At 36.1% G+C, this 18,422-nt stretch overlaps 1 protein-coding gene across 1 annotated transcript; it reads right to left on the reverse strand.

Moving 5' to 3' along the window:
* Window positions 1–15,420: 15,420 nt before the first annotated feature.
* Window positions 15,421–16,125, reverse strand: LOC114623466 (40S ribosomal protein S4-like). The gene has a single exon (XM_028770137.1). It carries the CDS (start codon window positions 16,123–16,125, stop codon window positions 15,421–15,423), a length of 705 nt encoding a protein of 234 aa, XP_028625970.1.
* Between the last annotated feature and the right edge of the window lie 2,297 nt (window positions 16,126–18,422).

Here is an 18,422-nt window from a genome sequence, read left to right on the forward strand (position 1 = left end):
CTCTTAAACAAAGTTGAGTGAAATACTTAAATAACTGTTAGTTGTATTATTTTAAACATTAAAATAGTTCTAGCAAAGTATGTTCATGACCAAAATAAAAAATGACTAGAATAAAGTGCTTACATACCGAAAAGTAAGAAGCACAATAAATGTTCAGGGAATTCAGTTAACTTTTTTTTCATGGAATGTACAATGCCTTACAGAGTTATTAAAAGACATGATATTTTAAGCCTACTTGCACACTCATTTTTAGGACTGCTGAGGACCCGATGTGTCCTTTTACTTTTGTCAATGCAGACTTGATTCTTCCATAAACAACCTCCCTTCAAGGCAACTGAAAACAGCCCTTCATACTTCACCTACTCTTAGGTTATTCTCATATGTCATTTGTAGAAGTGCTTGTAACGAGGAAGATTATATGTTCTGTAACTCACGTTACTTTATGTGCATAGTCTCAATAAAGAGATCATGATTTGAATCTCTAAAATGACAAGCTTGCCTGGCCCAAAGGAATTTGATTACTTTTGTTTTAAAAAGTACAAATGGGACACTATACTCAGAAAATATATCCTTTACTGATTTCAGCTTTTTAATTATTTCTTTGAGTATGTTTTCAGAGTGGTGAACTGTGTGTGAGCACGGCAGATGATGAATCTGTTAGTGGTTTCATAGCTTCTCTTACAGCCCATGGGGATAGCACTGTACATCAATCCCTTCATATAAAATTTTTATATGCCATGAAAATAAAGGGTTGATTCTACCTACTTACAAAATGGCAAGCTTGAAGAATTAACACATAATAAAATTAAAATCATTCTAAAAATTCTTCCCTTGATACACTGAGGATTTCTAAGTACTGTTTACCAGGAGTTGATCTTATAGTAGAGAAGTCAATAACATGCCAAAAACCTTGTGATAGTTAAAGTAATCACCATTTCTTGTATTTCTTTCAAGGTTACTCCAGGTTAAACATTATTCTGAGCATTTGTAAACTTTTAATTCATCTATCATGCAACAATTCCTCGAGATAAATATTGATATTTGTTTTGCACATCAAGGAAAGAAAAGCAGAATACAGACCATCTATAATATGTATATATGGTATAACACATAGAATATGTTCTATTTATAACATATATAACATATATGTTACATATGTATACATATATAGTATAGATAATATATATGCAATTTATATGAAGTTATACAGTTTGTAAGTCATAGCTAGAGCAGAAAATTAAAGCTGTCTCTTCTAGAGTCTTTGTTTTTATCCGTAAGTAAACAGAGGTCTGGGAGTAGGAGACTGTGGGGCATGAATACAGAGTCACAGAGATGCTACCTTGAATTTATGGGTGTTTTAAATTTTAGTTTTATTTTTAATTGTGTGTATATGTATACATTTGTGGAGGTGGGTTGAGGGGATGTACACATGTTGAGATAACAAAGTTGGTCCTTGCACCAACAGATCGCCTCAGAGAATTGTCTTTTCAAATGAAAAGGTATAAAATCTGCTTTTATTCCCCTTCAAAAAGTTAGGGACTGAAAGTGATCTATTATATCTGTTGGATCATACAATATCAAGCTCCTACAACCAGGACTGCAGATACCTAACTGTCTAAATGACCCTTACACCTTGCCAGAGGCCCTCTCCACCCACCATCTTCCGAAAGGAGGACAAGAGGTGGCTAATAGGGCAAATGACCTCTATACTCTGTTTGACTGAGGCTAGGTCAGATACTTCTTTAAGCCCTTAAGGTAATAGAATGAGCCTATCTCTCAAACCCATCCTCTTGTAAAAATTTGCATGTACCCTGAGTTGAGATTCAATATAGTTATGTTTTCCTGTACACTGGAAATTGTATTATACCAGAAAAACACGCAAATCATTCTGTGCTTAAAAATGTTGGCATCTGGCATTAAATGTCAAACTACCTGGAGTTTGACCCAAGCTTACAAAGTCAATCTGAATCAAATTTTCACACTCACCTCTTGTGGATCACTGTTTGCCTTGATACCTGCATAAATGCTGTAAGGCACGTACGTGCACATTATTGTAGAGGCCAGAGAAAAGAATGTATAGAGCTGGAGTCATCTGCATAAATGCTGGGAGTCAAACTCAGTTCCTCTGCAATATATATTCCTATATATTCCTAACTGCTGAGATGAGCCCTTTCCAACCCCTGACTTTATTTTTAATTTGAAAGATCTCATTTTGAAGGATTTTAGCCAAAAAGTTCATTATAATATTATATGTTTGGAAAGTGTTTAGGACTATATTCAGTCTAAGAAAACATCAGTCTTGTATTGGCTTTGAAGAGAAAAAAATAAAGAAGGGGGCACTATTGGGGTAGGAAGGAGAAACAGGAGAGAAAGAAAGAGAGGGGATAGTTTAGAGAGACCATCACGATCACTTATCTAGTTAGCTTCCTAATTATTGTGTCTCAGCTAAAATTCAAAACTGTTGCTAAGCTTAGGGATACATATACTATATAGTAAAATGGAAGTTTTGGATTGTGTCATGTGAGGCAGACTCACATGGTGTTTTGCTGAGGTAAGATCCATGGGAGGACAAGCAATGTTTAGAAAGAGTATAAATGGGACTCAATGGAGAATGATAGTACACTTGTATAGTTAGCTTTGCAATGTGTCGGTGGTCTTTCGTCTTTGCTGATCTTCACTTTGTTGAGGGAGGCATGGCAGAGAACTTCTCCTAGCATCCCAACGGGTTGTTGATGCTCATTTCTGCTGGCTCTTGCTCACTGGAGGCCTGATGGTTCCTGCTGGATCATGCCACCACTGCTGATTCATGTTTGGTATCCTGACACTACTGAACTGGAGTGCTGGTATCCTGACAAACGGAGATTGGAATTACCCCAAAGAACTACTTCTACACAGGTCTACATCCCCTTGTCCTATTTACCATCTTTCTCCCCTACTCTTGGATGGCAGGCTTTAATCAGCATATATTTGATGTATGTACAAACAAGCACAGGTTCCTATGTGCATATGTGTTCACAGTGTTTGGAGACTATATTTTTGATGCTTTCTTATTATTTGACAGATCTGAGTGCCTAATTAGTATGTTTTTACTAAATTAATAAATGCTGCCTGAACAATCCCCCTACTTGATAATAGTCATATTGGTTAATGCCTCAGTGTGAAGGAAGAAATTTAAATGCCTTTAAAATATTACCCATGTGGATGACTCACAGCTGCTCAATATTTTTCTTCTTTCTTTTTTCTATTTTGTCAAGATACTGTGATTATTCAGAATGGTTAAATAATCTTGGAAATTGCCAAACATGATGATAACTTTAATTTCAAATCTTTGAAGTATTCTCCTTGAGATCTCACTACTTCTATGGTTGTCTTCAAATTTCACACAGCCTTCTCAAAAATCTCTATGTAGATCTATTGCAAATTGTATGTCATTTCATCATACACTCATCAACATATTTTGAGGTTATTAATAACATGATAATTTTGAAGTATTCAGAAAAAAGACCAAAAAAAACCCTGAGCCTTTTATGTAAAGGATATTACAAATCCAAGCTGAAGTTTGTGCAGTATAGGCTTAAGGTAAAAGAAGTTTGAATGCAAATCGAATTGGAGGCTTTTTTTCTTTTTCTTCTTTTCCTCTTTTCTTCTTTTTTTTGTTTTTGCAAATGTTCTGCTTAAGTCTGTCTATGAGAAAATGATGGTATCTCTGATTAAAACTTAGCCTCTTATTTTCTTATATTTGATTAGAAGGAAAAATTCCTCTCCTTTTGGGAAAGTGTTTGTTAAAAGGAACTTTATTACACTTTAGTTCTTATTCTGTAGACATTGACAATATGCATCATGGTAGTGTGAACAACCCTAACAAGACAGACAGACATAAAAGAAATGAAAGAAGACTATCCTTTATAAAAGATTTGTGGTGAGGCATGATAGGAGAGCGGAGCATACCGAGGAGCATCCTCATCCTGGGCCCAACCATCCTTGTCAGCCTCTTCATGTAGAGAGATCTCATCAACAGAGCATAAAAGCACAGAATGAGGAATCTCTTTCCCTGTGGTAAAAGAACATGAACATTTATATTTGTTAGCGTGCTAGTGTTTTATTGTCCCCAGTATTTCTTCTTTTGCTTTCAATTCTTAAACAGGGGAAAGATATATTTTTAAAAGGACAAGAGTGCTGGAGAAATGCCTCTGTGGTTATGAACAGCGACAGTAATTCAAAAGGACCTGAATTCTATTCCCAGCACCCACACGACAACTCATAATTGTCTATAATTTCAGTTCCAGGGAATTCCATGCCCACTGGCCCCTGTGACCACAAACCACACTAACAGTAAACAGATAATTATGCAGGCAAAGCACTCATGTATATAAGATAAAAACAAAAAATTAAATTAAAAATCAAGGTGGGTTATGAATACTGTCAAAAATCAGGGAAATATTGTTTTAGATAAGAGTCAAGGCTTGAGTGAAAGGTCATATTTCAGTAACCACTGTTACTCATTGTTATTTAATTATCCAATTAATTAATTAACTAGATAACTTGTCACTGTGATGAAACACCCAATAAAATCAACATAAAGGAAGAAAGAGTGAGCTCCCAATCTCAGAAGCTCCAGCCCATGGTAATGTGACTGCCTGGCAATGGCAAGAAGGAATAAAGCTTAGTGTGCTGACTCGAAAGAGAAGGAAGAAAGAAAGAAAAAGAGAGAGGGTAGGGAAGGTAGGAAAGACAGGGAAGTGATGGGTCAGAGAGGGATGGGAAAGGAGAGAGAGACAGAGACAGGGATGGAGAGAGACAGAGAGACAGAGAGACAGAGAAAGAGACAGAGAGATACAGAATTACAGAAAGAGAGAGAAAGAGACAGAGATTGTTTCCATATCTCACTATTGTTTTAATGGCAATAAATTACTAAGTATGTTCCTTGGGTACCAAGTCTTTGAGTTTCTAGCTCTGTTGTTTACTACAGGCTAGAGATCAAGTCTTAAGCACATGAGCCTATGAAAGACATTTCATTTCTAAGTCATAGCAACAATGAAAGCATACCCAGGAATCAAGACACGTAGTTGTCTAGACAACACAGCTCTAAGTCAAGAGAACATCAGAGGCAGTGGTATGATGGGAAAATGTTCAAGGGATCTTACAGAGAAGTAAAGAAGTCTTTATAGTGCATGGCAGTAGGTGAAAAAGAGAGTGCTAAGTTGATGCTGTGAGTACCATGACAGGAAGGTGCTATGAAAACTGAAGGTCACTCTGTTGTATTTATTATGAATAATACCCATGAGAATGCTATGCCAGGTGATTTGTCATCATAAGAAATGCATCTTAAGATAATCCTACCATCTGGGTAGTGAAACAACTTTTAGTATTCATCGTATTGGTTAAGGCCTTTAGAGATAAGAGTTAGATGTTTGAAATTAAATACACATGTGTTTGAATGTCATTAAAGTTGTATAATCAGACTATAAAATGATGTTTTTCAAATTATAAAGTAATAATTTCAGATACTGTCTGGACATTATATTTTGTGAAAAATAAAGAGGCCAACGAGTAAGTTATTGAATAGTTTAAGGAAGAAAAAGTAATGGTTTGGTGTAAGAAATGATGAATGATTTATTTGGATATTGTTAATGACATAAACACTCTTGATGAAAATAGAACTGTGTCCATTTTGAGAAGGGAGAGTAAAAAATAGAACTCAGTGTTCAATGTGTAAACAGTTTCATGGTAATTAAATTGTCGGAGATTAAAATGGCTCGAGGAAGAATTTTTGAAGATAGAGGGAGTCAATAATTTCTGTTTATTTTAATTTTTGGATGTGCCACATTTGAGATGTTCTTGAACTTTCAGTTTGAAGCATGGAAATATATATAGATGCCTAACAATATAGTACTCATTTAAAAACTGGAATTATGAAATATTAGAAAGAAATAGATTATGCCATAACTGATAACCTTAGTTCTGTACTTTAGAGATATATAGTAGAATTTAGTATCTTAGATTCATGGTGCTAGGTAGAGTAATGGGAACATGTATGAAAAGAAAACTTTTAGCATGGACCATTTTACTTCAGTACCAGAGCCCCCAAAATTTCTGTTTGTTTCTGTCAGTGTCTGCTGCTAGCTGTGCAGCTGGTAGCTGCTGACTCTGGGGCTGAGAATGAGGCCAAATTACGGTATAGAGCCAAACTGATTGAAAGGAAAATCCCAACAAAGCTAAGAAAAAGACATTCCTGCTTTAGTTTCCTGAAATCTGGAAGCTATTTGTTATTGCATCATAGGCTGCCTAGTTCATCCAGGACAAGATAAAAATAATGGCATCCAAAAACTATAATGGGATCATCAAAGGAGTGAGTACATTGAGAGAAATTGAACATTCAAGGGTTGATTCATAGGACATTTTTATATTTGCTAGCTGGACAGAGAAAGGGGAGAAGAGTCAGGCAAATGAGCAGACTATGGGTTACTTATTTCTTTTAAAAATTGCTATTATTGCTATTACTACACAATTTTTTGTTCCAAATTGCTAGAAATTTAATAAAAGAAATTTCTTCTTTAGGATGCAAAAGGAACACTGCTTTAAATACCACTTTATCTGATTTTAGCATTCATTTGGTTGTATAATTGTGAAACTATTTTTACACCAGAGTAAGTTCAGCTTAAAACGCCTCTACCTCTTTCTACATGGACTCATCTGAAATTCTTTAGGACACTGAGTGTGTACAGATGACCCAAGGCTCACAGTTTAATTTTAACCTCAGCAGTTACTCAGTAGAGTTGGAATTATGCTAAAATATTCTAACATACGCTTCCTATTACATGATACAGACCAATAAATGACAATACAGGGAACTTAATACATACCTCACTTTGAGGTTTTAACTGGATTTTCTATTCAGTTGATTACAAAGTCATATTGTCTTTTAATTTACATTTATTAAGATATAACATTGGTACAACTTTGTGGAATATATATTCAGTAATATGATATAAATTCTATATTACCACATATACCACATATATCCCATATATCCCATATATCAAGTCAGAGCTGCAAGCATTTCAATGTCTTTAAACAATAATTTTCTTTAGGTGTTAGTACTTCATACTACCCACAATTCTAACCTACAGCCATGATACTATGCTAAAGGAGAGCCAGAAATATTTCCTGCACTGTTTTCAGTGACCCTTATGGAACTTCTTCCATTGGATCTCATCCCTGCCTTCTTAGTCTGTACTGTGTGTCAATTCTATGGTTCAGATGTGTTACTTTGCAATGATGAGTCTGAACATGTGGTCTGTATATTTTTTCTGTCTTACTTATTCCATTTGACAGTTCCCTCTGTGCTTACACAAAAGGTTTTTAGTTGTTATTTTTGATGGATAACATTGTACTATTTGTACTTATCAGATATTCTTCGTTCATTCATACATTGAAGGGCAACTAGGTTAAGTCTGTCTTTTAAGTATAGCAAATTGTGCTTTAATAAACATGGAAGTTAAATGTCTTCGAGACATAATGATTTTATATCTTTGGCTATACATTCAGTAGTGGGATTGCTTGATCATATGGTAATTCTATTTTCAGATTCTTTTTTGTATACTGTTTTGCATAATGGCTGTCATTTTTTTCTTCCTCAATTGAATTATATATCCCTGAACTTTTTTTTTTTTGACATGACCTTTGGGTTATTTGGAGTGATGGGTATTTGATGTCTGGGTGAAAATCTACAGAAACCTTTGCATTAATCCTACATACACACAACACAATTTAAATATGATGTACATTGCTTTTGTATTTTTACTGCATAACTAATGATAGAAAAATGTTGCTTTCACATGCACTGATTACAAGATGAATTAATTTGCACTAGTGAGTACCTTCCGTGTAAACTGAGAAACACTTCAGAACAATTACACATGTACCATCTTACACCAGTGTCTACTTAACATACACAGGCTATCTTTCAAACTGTTGTGCATTCCTCCCCAGGTAAAAATAGTGTGTCGATGTTTTCTTAATTTGATATACTTGAAGACAATCTGTAGTTAGTTTGCCAAGTTCCTGTTAAAAATCTGCTCCTGAGGTAGTATTGACAAAAAATAGGACTACAGAGGTGACCACTGACTATTCAGTGTATGTTAAACATGGCTCAGCAAACTCAGTCATGCACTGACAACTGTGTCACAACACTCTTCCCATCAAGAAGCAAGTTTCCGTTTGACAATCATTTTAAGATAAGCCAAGCTTAAGAAAGCTTGAAGAATTATACGAAGATGACAATGTTTATTGCCTGAGTATAGCCCAGTCATTTCTCTTGGGTTTCCTTCTCCTTGAACATTCTCTTATGGGCTTAGGGGATAGAGGAGATTTGTCCTGCTAATTTGTGTGTGTGTGTGTGTGTGTGTGTGTGTGTGTGTGTGTGTGCATATGTGCATATGTGTGTCTGTGAGTGTGTATGTCTCTGTGTATGTGCATGCATGTGTGTACATGTGCACATGTGTGTCTGTGTGTGTGTGTGATATTAAAGTAAAGAGAAAGAAGGCTTAAACATGAAGCTGATGGAGTATTGAAATTCAGGACAGTAACTTTATGGGAGAAGAGTGATAGATGACAGGAAGAGGAAGCAGTAGCTGTGACTAAAGTCTTAGGGCAAGAAGACAGGGGATGAATTGCAGAGATGGCTCAACATTTAAAAATGCTTGTTGTGATTGCAGTGCATATAGGTTTGGTTCCCAGGACTCACATGGTAGCTCACAATCACCCATAGGTCTTGTTTGGGTGAACTGATGGCCTCTTCTGAGCTATGTAGGCACCAGGCACACAAAGTGTGCAGACATCCATACAGGCAAAACATTTATATACATAAAATAAAATAAATAATTTTAAAAAAAGATTATTAAAGAGGACAAAGAGACATTTGACCAGATATCAGAAACTGGAGCTCAATTCTGGGCTTCTACAAGTACATGTAAAACATGGCACGTCTTTTAAACTCTTCAAACCTTGCAGAAAGGTATAAAGAAAAGAATGAAGGAAAGAAAAAAGAAAGAGAAGAAAATGTATATACTAAATTCTATTATCCATTCATTTTTCAAAACAATATATCAATTTACGTAACAATGACAAGCATTTCTTGAAGTTTCAAGTATTAAAGTACTAAACAACATAGTCAAAGACCTTGATCTTTATTGAGCCCAAGGTGGGGAAACCCCAATTAAACAAATAAATTAATAAAGCATGCTTGAGAGAGTGATAAATCAGCTTAGTAGAGATGTAAGTTGAGTAAGATGCATCAGGGCTTTGAGTTAGAAACATTTTCACTGGTTGTAGGAGAACAAAGGCTTGTGTGACAAGAGCTATGCACATTCTGAAGAACTTGGATGACAAGAGAGGTAAGAGAACCATGGTTGGGAGACTTTGAACCACTTTGAGGGTGGGTAACATTCACTCATCAGGAGGCAAGCCTCCGAGAAACTGGAAGGTTTGCCATATGATGATGGGTTGTGGCACTGGGTTTTGCCTCTCCTCTCAGGGTGGCCGGGCACTGTCTTGGAGAGGACAGGCAAAAATTATTCTGGAATAGGTGAGGTCTGCAGTTTGCCTCTTCCCTCTATGGCATCAGACACTACTGCCCACCAGGCCAGGAGGAGGTGAAGCAGAGTTATTGTCCTTTAGATTAAAGAACTTCTCCAAGAATTTTTAATAAAGCAGCTCTCTGAGAGGATTTTAGCCTGTTTGTATTTCTTTATTTGGGGTGGGTTTGAACACATATACTTTATTAGGGTGAACCAAGTGTTATCCAGTTTTGGGAGAAGGATGTAAGATTATCCAAGGAGGGAAAGGTCATTGACTGAAGTCTAAGACTACTGATACACTTCATTAGCATTGAGAGGCATTGCAGGTGATAGATACTTGACTAACTCCCTGTGATGTTGAAGGTCATCTGGGTACATGCCCTGGGGCAGGCACAGAAACAAGGAAGGAGCTAGAACTTTCTGGGATCTGAACTTGCTCCACCTCACCAGTTCTGCGCCAATTCCAATGGTGGTATGGTCCATATGCCTACAGTGGAAGAGAAAAACACTGTTTATTTACAGTGAGGTCTTTGGCATGTTGCTCCAAGTGAGTCCCGAGCTAGAAGTTATACTTCAAATCAATCTAGTTTTTCAGGTGTACAGGTGTGAGATTACAACACAGGATTGCCTGTGCAAATTCTTCCACAGTATTTGAATATTGATTAGACACAAAAAATGATTCTTATGTAGCTCTGATCCTGAAAAATCAAACAAATCGATGGTGTTACTGTTGTCACCCGTACTTCTTGCTCATGGTGTGAAAAATAACACATAGTACCAAGATATCCATCACATAATATACAGTGGATGATGGTTTCTGTAATATGTTCCTCATGTAGCTGTTTGTTTATGTAGCAAATTTCAGGAAATAGTTTTATAGTGTCTGACTATGGAGCTCTCTCTTGACTGGTGTTTATCAGTCACAAGTATTCTGGAGAGTAAACATAACAAACACATGAACTTCTAAAAGTAATGTCTAGAACAAACTGAAATAGATACATGTAGTAGAGGACATGAAAAATACTAATAATTTGGTTTTAGAAATTTCTTAATTAACCAAAATCTAAGCCACAAAAGAACAAGGTAGAAATGGGCTTAAATGGGAGAAGTCTGAAGGGAGGTTCATGTAATTCTTCAAGGCTTCCTCTTTTTTTCCTTCTATTTTTTCCTTTTGTCTTAGAAACTTTGTTTAAACTATCCCTTTCCCAGATTCCACTCTTTGAAGCAGTAGACAGAAACTGAGTCCTGAAGATCTCAGCCCAATTGTGAGGATGACAAACTAGCTACAACCAATGGAAATTAAATAAGAAGGCTATTGAGCAGGGTTCTCTGGAGAACAGTGGGTCTAGTCAGTAGGGAAACAGGGATACTAGGAGGAAAAAGCATTGTGTTCAGAGTCTCTGAGGTCTCTATGGACAGGGAAGGAAGATTATCCAAACAGTGCTTACATTTCTCAGTGGGCATTTCAAAGCTCTTAACAAAGCAGACCCAAAAGAGGTAGCAAGGACACATATTATGTAAGCACTTTCATTGCATCCAAAAACCTAAACCACTGATACCAAAAGCTACTATAGAAAAGGACTTTTCTCCCTACATAGTTATATGATTCTAGCTCTAGTGCTGGATTAGAGAAAGGGGAAGCATTACATTCAGAATCTTAAAAGAAAACCCCACATTTGCATGTCAGTCTAGTCACTGATAAGAATTACAGCCTTCTGTTATGTTTGTGTGTTCTAATTCTAAATGATAAAGGGACTGGCATCGAATCAGATTCAATAATATACTCTGTAATACAAAGTAGGGAATTAGAAATACTAATACTAGCCCCTTTCATTGACATTAGACTTAGCCAAAATTGAGTACTTAAAATATTTGGAAACCTACCAGCTATTTATATTAAAGCCATTGATATACTATATTCTAGTTAAAAATGTCTATCAATTTAACTGTTTCAACTTTCAAAACAATATGAAACCATCTCATAAGTGACAATCAATTTCATTAATGCTTAAAAAAATAATTCTGCCTTAAAGGAAAAGCCAAGAACAAAAAATAGTGGTATTTACATTGCTTCCTCTTGAAAATTTCATGTCTATGCTCATATTATGCACCAAAATTGAGCTAGTTTAACCCTCCCTCTCTTTTTCTCTCTCCACCCTTCCTCCCAGTTCTCCCCACTCCCCTTAGAGTACAAGGTCATTAATTGCTATTGGGACCTTCATAAACCCTAGTCTGCCGACGGGGTGAGAACTCTGTTGTTAAATGTATTATGGCAGGAATGTCTTTGGAGATTGCCTGCTTGATTGCTTTGTAAGGGCCCAATGGCACACAGCAATTAAAATCCATAGACCTCCATAACCCCTCTGATGTTTTATGGGCCTTTTTGTGTCCTTCGGTAGAGTTTACCATTTGTGTATTTCCCATTGGGTCTCTCTTTCAAAACTCTAAGTGGGATTTGTTTTTTATCCACTGTGATGAAGCTAGTTATACATCATGTGAAAGGTTAATGAATATTTTCAAAAGGAGCATATGTTTTTAAGTCATAGGTGAAAGTTATACTGAAGAGTGGCTGTATAAAAACTAATGGTATTTTTTTCCTAATGACATTAGAGTTAATTTCTATAAACTTCACAAATACCTGCAATTCCTAAATAAAACATAACTTATAGTTGTTCTCAAGCTGTGGGTCATGACCCTTTTGGCAAACTTCAATCTATAAAAACATTTACGTTACGATTCATAACAGTCACAAAATTATAGTAGCAACAAAAATAATTGTATGATGGGGGTCAACACAAAATGAGAAACTCTATTAAAGAGTCACAGCATTAGAAAAATTCAGAACTGCAGGCTTATAAGATTGTAAGGAGTTAAAAAGTAAGAGAGTATCTTGAATTCCCACTGTTAGCTGCTTCACATAAACTGCACAATCTACACACGCACACACACACACACTCAGTGACATTAGAACATTCCTTTGAGGTAGGTGTGATTATACACACCTTTAATCCCAACACAGATGTAGAAGCAGAAGCAAGTGGATCCCATTGACTTTGGGGACAGCCTTGTCTGCATAGTGAGTTCAAAGACAGCCAAGGATATGGCGGTAAGATCCTGCCTCAAACAATAACAAAACAAACAAATAAACAACAAGGGAACAACAGCAAAAATTAATAACCAAAAAAAACCCCAAAACAAGCAAACAAATAAAAAAACAAAGAAGAGTCACCTGAATAGATTACTTTGCAAACTAATGCATCGAGATTTGTCCACGGGGAGAAGCTTGATGTCATTATACTGGGAACTGGAAAAAGAGCCTCCCATGAGATGCTGCAGAGAAAAGCACCACCAAGTGTAAGGCTCTCTGAACATACCCCAGTTTCAGGGACACTTCTGCTTATAACATTTCAACATTAGCTTATACAGTTGTTCTCAACCTGTGGGTCATGACAAGTTGACAAACTTCTATCTATAAAAGCATTTACATTTCACTCTTGTGGTCTAACAGGGACATCACTAGGCAACTTGATCATCTGACACTACAGTTCTTTCTTTTTCTCAGTACTTCTTCCCTCACTGATTTTTTTCACCCATCTTAATGTATGTGCCCTCCTTTCACATACTCCAAAGGCATTTAGAAATCACTCTTCAGAAAATGATTTGCCCATTGTAAAAAATCAATTTCTTTCGTACCCAAGCCTCTTAGAGAGGAAGTGCTTCCAAGCTTCAGAAACTGAACACTGAGTTCACAGTATGCTCTGCACAAAGCCTCCACTTTCTCTCTTGCCAGTAAGACTGAGAGAAAGATAGTTTAAACCTGAGAATCACATGATGAGAAGTCAACTCCCACATGTTATCCTCTGACATGTCCAGGTGCACTGTGAAATGCATGCACACTCAGACCATCCCCGAATGGAATTCTAAATGAATACATATTTTTAAAATTAGAATCAAAGTCCATATATTCTAAATATCATATATTCTCATATTTGGTATAATTGGTAAACATGAAAAGAATCCAAGCCCCATGTTATTCATCTTCAAAATCATGCTCTGACTAACATTATATGCACTAAAACTAAAAGACAGTGATTACTCAGTGTAGACGGTATGAGAGGGAGGAGGATGAAAATACACTGATAAGACTGTATTATTTAATGGAGAGAGGTCTTAATCCCCACCACCAGATGGTCACAGATCAACAGGAGTAATTCTGTAACTCGTTTGTCTAGCTTATCTATTGATGGGTTCATGTTGTAATGTGTTTTGAAAACTGTGCATTGGTTATATTTTTAATGTTTTTGCTTTACCTGTGATGTCAAATTTGAATGGTTTAAACAGTTTACTCTAGTTGTCACTGTTTTCCACTGCTGCATTTACCAGAACCCATGGTTTTAAAGCATCTAGACCATTTGCTATATTTCTTTGCATGATAGATACCCAAAGAGGACCTGAGTTTGATCTCCAGCATCCAGTTAAAACTGCCATGGTAATGTCCACCTCTAATTTCAGTTCTAGTAAAACCAAGATAGTGGGGACCCCACTACCTCAGGCCAAGTTTGGTTGTTCTGTCTAGGAGAATCAGTAAGATTTATGTTCAGAGAGATTCTTTGTGTCTTAGTTTTTTGCCAACATGATACCAGCTAATTTCATCTCGGAAGAGGAAGATCTGCTGAAAAAATGTCTCCGTGTGATTGTCTGTTAGTATGTCTGATGGATATTTTCTTGATTAATGATTGATCTAGAAGGACCATGCCCCACTTAGGGCAGTGACCTCCCCTGGGTAGGTGGACCTGGATCATAAATGAAAGCAGGCGGAGCAAGCCACAAGGAGCAAGCCAGTAAGTAACATTCCTCCATGGTTTCTGCTTCAGTTCCCGCCTTGAGTTTCTACCCTAATGCATGATAAAGTATATATTGAAATGAACTCTTTTCCCAATGAGTTGATTTGGTGATGATGTTTTATCATAGCAATAGAAAGATAACTGGGATAAAGTCTATTTAAAATAATGTAGAAAGTAATTGAGGAAGATACACAATCCTGGCCTCTGATAATATAAGCACATGCCTGCCCATTTTTCCCAACACATAGATATACACACATGGATATGTATACATACATAGACCATGCAGATGCACACACACACACACACACACACACACACACACACACACGTGGGCGTGCACACAAACAGAGAGAGAGAGAGAGAGAGAGAGAGAGAGAGAGAAACAGAGACAGAGACACAGAGAAACAGAGACAGAGAGACAGAGAGACAGACAGAGACAGAGATAGAGACAGAGAGGGACACACAGAGAGATTATTTTTGATATTTCTTAATGAAAAGAGTTGAAAATCTACTCTATAACTTAAAGTCGCAAACATTTATTTAGTAAGAAGTTGGTAATGAAAATGTGCATTCTAGAGATTATGCATTTTAAACTTGCTCAACACAACTTATTAATAATTTATAATATTCTGGCCAATAGACTTCATCACTTCTAATATGCAATATTTTTAGTATTCATTAGTTGTCCATAAAATGTAATTTGAGAACTTAATATCCTTAAGGTACTGAAAATCATAGTAATACCTAACTGTTAATCTGAAGAGGTGCAGTGGGTTTGCTATTTCTTTTCTTTTTTTTTTTTTTTTTTAGTTTCACCATGCTGTTTAATCTAACATGTTGCCTAGAAAGGCATGTAGCAGGAAGGGGACAAATACTTCTTCCAGCATGTCTCCTGGAGACCATTTCACCCACTGCTCTGTTTGGCCGCTAGCCTCTTGTCTCTCTCTTCAGCAATGGTGAGGCGGATTCCTTTTCCTCAGGGAAGAGAGAGAGATTCATGGTTTGTTGCCTTTGCCAATAACAAAAATGTTGGAAAGCCGAGTGGCAAAGCTGTTGCCATTGGCATCTTTCAAGTCAACCACATCAAAAGAGCCAGGATGTCTCTCTCTGTTGGTGATTACACCAATTCTTCCCAAGTTAGCACCTCCAGTCACCATACACAGGTTCCCAGTGTCGAACTTGATGAAGTCAGTTATTTTGCCTGTCTCCAAATCAATCTGAATGGTGTCATTCACCTTTATGAGGGGATCAGGGTATCGAATAGTACGAGCATCATGGGTCACCAGATGTGGGATTCCTTTTGTGCCCACAAAGATCTTTCTCACTTTGCACAACTTGTACTTGGCCTCCTCACGTGTAATACGATGAACAGCAAAGCAACCCTTGGTATCATAGATCAGAGGGAAGTTCTCGCCAGTCTTGTCAATGCTGATGACATCCATAAACCCAGCAGGGTAGGTTATATCGGTCCTGACTTTCCCATCAATCTTAATGAATCGCTGCATGCAAATCTTTTTTACTTCATCTCCAGTCAGGGCATACTTAAATCTGTTCCTTAGGAAAATGATCAGAGGCAGGCATTCCCTCAGCTTGTGAGGACCAGTGGATGGACGAGGAGCAAACACACCAGTCAACTTATCCAGTATCCAATGTTTTGGAGCGGCTACGCGCTTCAGATGTTTCTTAGGACCACGAGCCATGGCTGCGCTGGGAACGGAAAGAGCTCTCCTACCCTTTCATTCTGTCATTTTAAATCCCCTTAAATTAATAGTGAATAATTAAGTATATATAAAGCATATGTTAACGTGTGTGTATTTTTTATTATACACATATTCATATTGTAAATCTGGCATTATGTGTTTCTATTGCTTAAAACAGCCATGCTTTGAAACGCTCATTTTAATTACCTAGTGTTCTATACTCTATAAATATATATGAACTTACCACATTTGTATCAAATATATTAATAAAATATTTAGCTATGTAGGGTGTAAGTAAAGTGAGTGAATTACTATAATTTTCTCTCACCAAAACATACATTTTTAATATAGATTAGATGCACTTTTATTCATTTTGTGTTTTCACATCTTCTCCATCCTGATGTGACTGACCTAGAAGTGCTTATCCAACCGCTTCCCTATAGAACAGCTAGAATTGACCTACCCACTAAATCCAGTAACTCCAACACCTTCTGTGAGACTTTGAGATTTCCATATTTGACACAGTCATAATCTCTCAATCATAATATGACTCTACATTTACACAAGACCCAACAATCAGAATTCCATCTGGAAGATGTGTTGAAGAAACAGTTTGAGCTTTGGGTGGCAGCACAGTTCATCAGTACACACTTCAGACAGCCTTTTCCTATAAGCCCAGCAAGCCTCACAATGGCCATAGTGATTAAGGTATGTATGCTGCCAGGCCTTTTCTCACTCTTTAATATTGCAAATGAATGGACCCTGTATAGAGCTTAGCCTGATTTTAAAGTGTTAATTTCATAGGTAGATATGGCCAGTATCCAGTATCTTAGAACTCAAAATGCAAATGAAACTAAAATTATGGGGTTTGTTCTCTGCAGTTCAGTTGGTAACACAGAGTTAATCAATATCACAGTCATTCAAATCCAAAGTATTTATTTTAGCTAGGAAATATTTCATTACAAACTGTATATAAACACATAAAATTGTATTAGATACAGAACTCAGATTGCTGGCATCCATGTGTGTATGTGCAGACAGTCTGCATCTGTAACTATTTCAAAATGGCAACATGTTCATTTAGGTTGAAGATTATTTTCAATCCTGCATGAAATTCTTAAGATTTGTTGTCTTGGGCAAATCTTCTCAAATGCCAGTTCCCAAGGAAAGTAAATGCATATTCAAATTCTATTACATGATTTTGGATAGGGAACAAAGGCAACAGAACAGTATAAAAAATCTATATATGTATGATCTATGTGAAGCAATACTCTAGATTGAGTATTCTATATCTTTGAAGGAATCAACATATTGTAAAACTGAATGAGAATTTCTCTCTAATATGGTAAGCTAAGGGTAGATGAAGTTCTGGTTACTTTTCAACTCTTTCTTACAACTGGGATTTTAAATTTCATATATCCTAACTCATTCACAGACATCATTCCATAACTAATAAATGTCTTATCTTACAAATTAATAGACATTTTGTTGGACAATAACTAGTATTAATTTAGATATTTTTCAGAAATATATAGAAACCCATATAACTCATAAACTCAGTAAATACAATGTAGATGAGCTACCTCTGGGCTCTGTTGAAATACAGATTTGCATCAGAATAAATCCTCATAATTTTCCTTCCCAGTTATGTTTAGTTTCTTTCCCCTATATCACAGGATCTATTTAAATCATGGATTATTTCATCTGCTATCTACTAGCCATGCACTTAACATGAAATCTTTCACACAAGAGTCAAATATTTTATTTAACAGGCTATAGCTCATTATTCTCAGAGAATCTATATCTTAAATTTAGAACATATGAGAAAATCCACATTTGTTTTAAGAAGCTAGTATATCATCAACATCCAAACTAGATCAGAACAATACAAACAAAATCAGGCAAGAGTATGTATCGGATAACATGATAAGCATCAAAGAAAGACAGTCTCACTATTGTATGAGAAATGACCGTTATAATGCACAGTAATACATGTAAAAAATGGATCAACATTTAAATTTTCAAGAATGAAATGAGACCTCTATATAAGTCAAATTATTGTTAAGTCTATTATTATTACTTATAATATCCAATATCTAATTATTTATAATATCTAATACTATATAATATTTTAATAATTATTACTATTGAGACTCACCTGAATCACAAATTTAGCAAAATATATGTATAGCATATGTAGAGAAAAGACAAGATTACAAAACAAGTAGAGGTGCTTACCATTAATTCTGTAGAAGAAATGGAGTGAAACTCATTTAAAAACGCAAAGTATTTGTTAT

Source organism: Grammomys surdaster, unplaced genomic scaffold (assembly GCF_004785775.1).
Source record: "Grammomys surdaster isolate TR1022 unplaced genomic scaffold, NIH_TR_1.0 198, whole genome shotgun sequence".
NCBI classification, from domain to species: Eukaryota; Metazoa; Chordata; class Mammalia; order Rodentia; family Muridae; genus Grammomys; species Grammomys surdaster.

Bases quoted from the DNA above. Each gene is read 5' to 3' on its own strand.
- LOC114623466 (XM_028770137.1), bottom strand. From the start codon at position 16,125: ATGGCTCGTGGTCCTAAGAAACATCTGAAGCGCGTAGCCGCTCCAAAA.